We start from the raw sequence: 7,551 nt of genomic DNA, 5'->3' as shown, positions 1-7,551 counted from the left end.
TGAGGAATTGCCCTCGGCCTTCCTGCCGATCTAACAAAGCTCTCTGATCTGGACTTAGATCGTCGATCAAATCCGGCTTATGGACACTGTTATCAGATGTCCTGGCTGACCACATCTGAAATACTGACCAGTCATCCTATAACATTGGCCAAAATATTGTCGTCCATAATTTTGGCACACTGGTGGCCCACTGATTGAACCTGAACTGGTCACACTTCCACTACCAGAAACTGTAGCAGATGCTGACTATCCACTCCACTTAGAGTCTCCAGATACAAATCTATTTTTCTTCCCAGAAAAACTACTGTTAGATGTATCATCGCTGAATCTCTTCATACTAGCAGTCCACCACTGCTGAGTAGCCATCAGATAATTCTCTATCAGTCGAGCTCTCTCCACAAGCTCAGAGAAATCATAAATGTGAAATGGTACTAAGGGTTACCTCATACTATCCTGTAGTCCCCTAAAAAATCTATAGCACTTCTCTGCAGAAGTACTCAACAACTATGGAGCATATATGCCTAACACAGTAAACTCAACCTTGTACTGCATAACTGTCTTGCTCCCCTGAACCAATCTCAAAAATATCTCCTGCATTTGTTGTCTTGCAGAAGGGGGTATAAACCAAGATCTAAATACTTCAGAAAGTTCTTCCCATGTAATCAGAGAGTTCCGTTTACCTTGGAATTTCTCCTCCTGCTGGCCCATCCACCAGCGCTCCGCTTCATCTTCCAACAGAAAAACTGCTAACAGTACCTTCCTATCGGAAGGGCATTGCATACCGTCAAATGTTTTTTCGAACCTCATCAACCAATCCTCAAATCTCGGAGGATTCAATCTAAGAAACATTTGTAGATGTCGATCTACATCTTCAGATCTAACAGCAGAAACGGTATTCTGTATCTCACTCATCATCTGAGCAACCAACGTAGCAAATTGTGAAACTGTATATGAACCAACTACTGGGGCAGAACTATTCATAGGAGCTGCCTATTTAGCACTCTGCCCATCAGTCATATCTGGGTCTAGTAGATCCATAATCATATAGAAAGAAACTATGCACATAAAATGAAAATAATAAAAACTTAGACAGATTGAAACTACCCCACCAAACTTACAGATTAATTCCTATAGCTCTGTTTTACGATCCAAATTCCAAAACTATGCTCTGATACAACTTTAATTGTCACGACCCAACCTGATCAGAACGAATCCCATCACGTCGAGTTGAGATGGATGAATCCAGGATCTAGCTTTGGAATTTGATTTCAGACTTTCTTCTAATAATCAGACATACAGAAAACACAGAGAAACTATAAACATCCAAATATACGGACAAAATCATCCAATATTTTTTTCTTTCTCATTCCTCAAAATAATCATGTACATTACAGTGCATGGCTATAAACAGAAAGAACAGAACAGAAGAACAGAATAGCCATGACCATACAAAAATCAAAAGTACAAAAATACACTAGCCAATCAAAATCTCCAGAAACTCACAACAAAATCATCAGAACAGTTTATTCAAGTAGTGTATAAAATTCAGATGATCGTATAAAAACTCATACAATCAGACAGAATATAAATATACATACAAAATAGAAAATTAAATAAAAATTAAATAACTGATACAGAAGAACTGAATTATTTTCATATAACATAATTAGTCAAATAGGATTTCAAATCAGAGTTCAGATCGTATTTCAAATCACATATCACAGGATCGTACAAATCATAAAGCACATTGTTCAAGCAGATAAGATCACATATCACATATCCCTGACCTAGACAGAATTTTAACGGATTCTGGCCCCTTATGCCTCCCCTTCCCTGACACAAACAGAATCTCAAAGGATTCTGGCCACTTATGCCTCCCTTGTGCTTACAACACCAGAATATATATCAGATATACAGAATTATCAGATCAAAATTTATTTTCAGATTCTCGGACCCTGACAGAATCTCAAAGGATTTTGGCCCCTTATGCCTCCCTTCCCTGACACAGACAGAATCTCAAAGGATTTCAGCCCCTTATAACTCCCTTCTGATATCATCCAAACACATCAAATCATCAAATTTAAAAAAATCAGATTACATTAGAAAAATCTTCAACGGCATAACGATAGTCCACAGAAATTTCAATAGATCAAATTACAGTCTAAGAAAATTACCAAATTACCACAGATAGTGTAAAATATCATTTTAAGACTTTTATTGTACTGAAGCAATATTTTCCAACTTCCAGATAATTTTCTATTTGATAAAGACTCCACAGAATTCAATATACCCGGTGAAAATCTTCTAGAAAATACTCAAAATGTACAAAATCATCATTTGTAAAACATACCAAAAGTTACGTGTTAAAAGTTTTACCGTTACGAAATTATACCAGATTTTTGCTAATGGAAAATGAATTTGAAACAAAAAATTCGTCAAAAATCACATTTCTGAAAATTGAGAAAGGCATAATGTGCCTTACCTCAAGTCAATCAACTTTCCCAACTACGGCGACGGACGAAAATGGACCAAAGTCGACCAAAATCCGCTTTTTCTTCATCTTTCTTAATTTTTCTCTCTCCTGCCCTTTCTCTTTCTTCAAAAAGATACTATTCAGATATTTATCAAACAGGATCATCCAGGACGATCTCCTATGGACCCCAATAGTCCAAATGAAAATTAATTCCAATTTCTTTCGTCCCTGGACGATGCTCTCGGGAAAAATTTTATCCCGATGAATTTAGGTTCGACGAACCTGCTATTTTACTCAGTTTGTATAGGTTCGTACAGACAGTTCGTACAGACAAACCATACAGATTTTTAAAATTACTTTAGTTCATACAGGCAGTTCGTACGTACTAACAACACAAAAAAAAATCTTTCAAAAAGAACTTGAAATTTGAGGGTTTCACAAATGATGATTAAGTTTAGTCTAAACATTAAGAAAATTCATGTGATTAAAGCCCGGACAGCATCCACATTCTGCACATAATAATTTTTTCTCTTAATGTGCCCACAAGATGAAGCCGCAATAATCTTCTTCTTTTTTGTGTTGGGAGGTGACAAGTGCATATCCATAAATTGATAATATATGACAATATTTAATACCAATTAAATAGGGGGTTACAAGCAATAATTACGATAAATTATTTTGCAGCGTAAGACCAAAAAATCTAAAGAATGAATGAACGATTAAGGACACTAAAAATAAAGGAATTAAAATAAATATATGTTCATCATCACCTTCAATAACATTCGATGAAAGGGAGCTGAGATTAGTTAGGTTGGATGCTAAGCAAACTAGCCAAAAAAAAAAAAAAACAAAAGAGAGAATTAACAGTAAATAATGGCATCCAAAAAAATCACGAGAACAAATTGTCATATATTAACAAAAGAGAGAATTCAATCATGTGAACCGTAAAAAAACAATACAATGCAAATAGCATAACAAATGTCTCAGGAAGTGAAGAGACAACATCATAGAGCAACTAAGTAGGAGCATTCTATCATATGGTAGATTAAAGAGTATTCAATTATACATAAAGGGGTAGGATTAATTTAGACCCATTGCTAATAGCAACAGATGGAGTTCAATAGAGAAGAACTAAAACCTTGAGGAATAATCATTACTAGTTGTATATATATAAATTAGTTTTCCTTAATTGCCCGCTATAAGTTGAATGTTTGATCAAGAATCGTCAAGTTGGAAAGTATTGAAGAAAAATTTACTCAGAAAAGGGGCTTCGTGAAGTCATCAACAGGCTAATCATGAGTGGACATATGATGGACTACAATTATGTTAGACTAGATACACTCATGAATGAAATAATTATCAATCTCAATATGTTTGGTTCTGGCATGAACAATTATTATGAGCTAGAGAGATTGTTGATATATTGGCATAATTAAGATAAGTTGGATCAGTAATAGATACAACAAACCTCTACAATAGCCTACGTAACAAAATGATGTCCATCACGGTTGAGAAGAGAGCTTGATATTCAACCTCTATAGATGAACGAGCAAAAGTCACTTGCTTCTTGGCCAACCAAGAAGTTAGAGCAGATCAAAGAAAAATGTAATATACGGTGGTGGATTTTTTATTGTCGGTGTCCCCAGACTAATTAGGGTAAGTAAATGCAATTAGTTGAAGGCATTTGGGTATAATAGTATAACCATAGTGTAAGGTTCCTCGAAGATATCTCAAAGTGGATTTTAGCATATGAAAATGTAACAAGAGTGGGGAATACATTATTGACATAGTTTGTTGACACAAATGATATATCAGGCTTTGTGATTGTAATATATTATAGTGAGCCAACCAATGCTCTATATAACTTAGGATCCTGAACAATAATCGAAAGAGCAGTTGGAACAGATGTTTTAGAAGTTATGGGAGCGTTGACAAGTTTATTCAAATCCATACGTACCTTGGATAGAATGGCAACATCATATGATTCTTGATGAAGTATAAAACATGTATGAAATTTTTTAAAATTGATAAGGAAAAAATTGGATTGAATGCCAAGGTGTTTGAGTTGAAATATACTTTTAAGAAATACGGCTAAAATCTTATTAAAATTATTGTTGGAGACAAAAATATCATAAATGTTCACGAACAGATAATTACAAGTATCTTGATTACGCTAAACAAGTAATGTTGGATCAGCATCAATAGCTTTATAACCCCCAATGTAAAAGGTGATCAATGAATATAGAAAACCATTGCTGAGGCGCCTTCTTTAGTCTATATAAAGCTTTGTTTAATTTACACACATATGATGGGTGATTCGAATCTTGAAATCCTTGAGATTGTGACATAAAAATAGTTTCCAAAATGTCTCCATGAAGCAAAGTATTTGATACAACCAACTGATGAGGCAATGAAATTGTAATGAAAGAAGAAAAAAATACAAACTATGGGCATTTTAGCATGGGGCTGAATGTATCATGAAAGTCAATACCAAACTCTTGTTTATGTCCTTGTGCAATAAGTATAACCTTATACTGAGGGATGGAGCCATCAGCATGGTATTTAATTTTGTATTGACATTTACATCTAAGTATGTTCTAATAAGGTGGGGAGGAACTATCATCCATGTGCCTTGAATTTATGAGGCTTAAAATTTTTAGGCATATCCTTACACCACTAAGTAAGTTTAATCGCAATAGAGTAACATAAAGTTTCAGCCATGGTTTGAGAATAATGATATAAATTAAGTTGTGTTATGTTTAAGATGATCTATCTTTGAACGGGAGACCATGGGATGCAAAAAAGGGGTGAATGGATAATGTTGGGAAGATACAGAAGGACTAAATGTTGCGAATCTATTTTCAGGGAATATAATTTTGATGATAGCAAATACTTATGTTTCTCTACGACTACCTTGCCTAGATACTAACATTTCAGGTCCACAATATCAAAGTGCAATTTGAACCAACTTAAGATTGGATAGACTAGGTCTGAGTCAGTTTGTAATCATTTACCTTTTCTTGAGTTAATTATAAATGATGTGGTTCCTGATGCTAAGTAACCTTGCACACACACACTTGGGAGAAATGTTTTAGACTATTTTAGAGTTTTTTTATTTTTGCTCACATCATCTAGGATGATCCATAAATTAGCCTGTATGATCAGTTAGAAATGAAAACTCTAATTAGTGCATCCTTGTTAAGGCAGCCAGCATTAAGCGCATCGTCCTGGACGATATTCGTATCGTTCGGGACAATAGGCTTAAATCAGAAAGAATCAACCGTTAGATCTATTTTGGTAGCTTTTATTTTTAGACATAATCTAGGACATCATCTTGGATGATGCAGTATAATTATGCCAAGATTAATCTGGTAATTAAGGAAAGCAATTAATATTTGATTGCTCGATCATCTTGTCCTGGATAGTCGTAGGATCAGCCGGTATGATCAGTTCAAAAACCTTAGTTATTCTTGGACGATCAAACATCAGTCATCTTCTATTCAGGGTGATGATCTGGATGATATGCATTGAATTAAACTAATCATCCTGGATGATTGTGAGATCAGCCTAGACGATCAGGTTATTTTTCCATCATCCAGACATCCATTAATGATCATATTTTGGATGATATGCAATGACTTGTACTAATTGTATAGGACGATATCCTATCATCCTGGATGATATGAACAAAAACCTTCTGATCATCCCAAATCGTCCTAGCTGATTGAGCTTAATTTGTATGGATCGTATAGGATGATATTTATATCATCCTGGACGAAAATGTTGGTTTGTTGCAATTAAGAGCTATTCCGAAGCTCTTCTATTTAAGACCTCTTTTTCTACCCAAGAGATCATATTTTGCTGCTGTTTTGGCCTTAGAGAGCCTAGAAGAGAGGGAGAGAAAGGGAGAGAGAGAGAGAGAGAGAGAGAGAGAGAGAGAGAGAGAGAGAGAGAGAGAGAGAGGATCTTGTGAGGGGGAGTTTGTGAGGGGTTTCACAAAGGTTACTCTAAGTAAGGATCCAATTCATCTTCTCCAATCATCATCCCTTATTCTTGGAGGTTCAAGAGAGGTATGGTCCACTTTAGGAATCGATCAAGGTTCTCTGCCTGCTTCAGGAGGAAGCAAAAGGAGTCGGGTTCTCTGCCTCACAGGTGTCGATGGTAAGAAGGTTTTTTAAAGGCTTCTCCACCTTTCTGTGGGAGTAAAAGGAGAGTCACTGAGTTTAGTGCAATCTCGGAAGGCGCCTCCGGGCAGTGAATGTAGGTCGTGTTGACTGAACCACTATAAATTTCTGTACTCTTTATTACTGCTCTTTCCACTTTTAATTTCTACACTTTTAATTTCTTTGTGGTCAATTTTTGTTTGATTTGAGTTTGCATTTTTTGATTGAAAGATTTTTTTAAATACCAATTCACCTTCCTCTTAGTTGGCCTTGAGCTAGTTCATAAGGGCTTAATACCCCTAATGAACTTTCAAGTGGTATCAGAGCGGGATTCATAAAATTGAGTTTTTAAAAACTTTTAAATTTTTATCCATGGCTAACTCCAGTAATCATAATACTGTAGAAGGTTATTCTATTACCCGACCACCTTTGTTTGATAATATTTCTTTTGATTTTGGGAAAATTAGTATGTATACATTTTTACAATCGATTGACTATTGCATATGGATGCTTGTTAAATATGGTTATCCACCTCTGATAGGTAAAATTAATGGAATTACTATTCCACTTCCTTTCACTAAATGGACTCATGATGATAGGGATTTATCTCAACTTAATGCAAAATATTTAAACTATTTTTTTGCGCTTTAAAATCTGAAGATTACATGCATGTTTCAACTTGTGTTACTAGTAAAAAATTTTGGGATAAATTGTGTATCGCTTATGAAGGAACCAAAGAAGTCAAACAATCAAGGATGAATATTGTATTGCATGACTATAAACTTTTATGTATGAAACCTAATGAATTAATTTCTAACATGTATACTAGATTTACTCAAATTGTCACATCATTATATGCTTTAGGAAGAGAACTCATGAATTATGAAATGGTCAATAAAATTTTGAGATGTTTTC

At 34.9% G+C, this 7,551-nt stretch overlaps 1 protein-coding gene across 1 annotated transcript; it reads right to left on the bottom strand.

The window, feature by feature from the left end:
* Positions 1-504: 504 nt before the first annotated feature.
* Positions 505-981, bottom strand: LOC110115363. Its single transcript, XM_020848582.1, has one exon. The coding sequence runs from the start codon at positions 979-981 to the stop codon at positions 505-507; it is 477 nt and encodes a 158-aa protein (XP_020704241.1).
* Between the last annotated feature and the right edge of the window lie 6,570 nt (positions 982-7,551).

Source organism: Dendrobium catenatum, unplaced genomic scaffold (genome assembly GCF_001605985.2).
Source record: "Dendrobium catenatum unplaced genomic scaffold, ASM160598v2 original_scaffold_185630, whole genome shotgun sequence".
In the NCBI taxonomy this organism is placed as follows: domain Eukaryota; kingdom Viridiplantae; phylum Streptophyta; class Magnoliopsida; order Asparagales; family Orchidaceae; genus Dendrobium; species Dendrobium catenatum.
The sequence above is the reverse complement of the archived record's forward strand: the minus strand, read 5'-3'. Positions and strand labels throughout refer to the sequence as shown.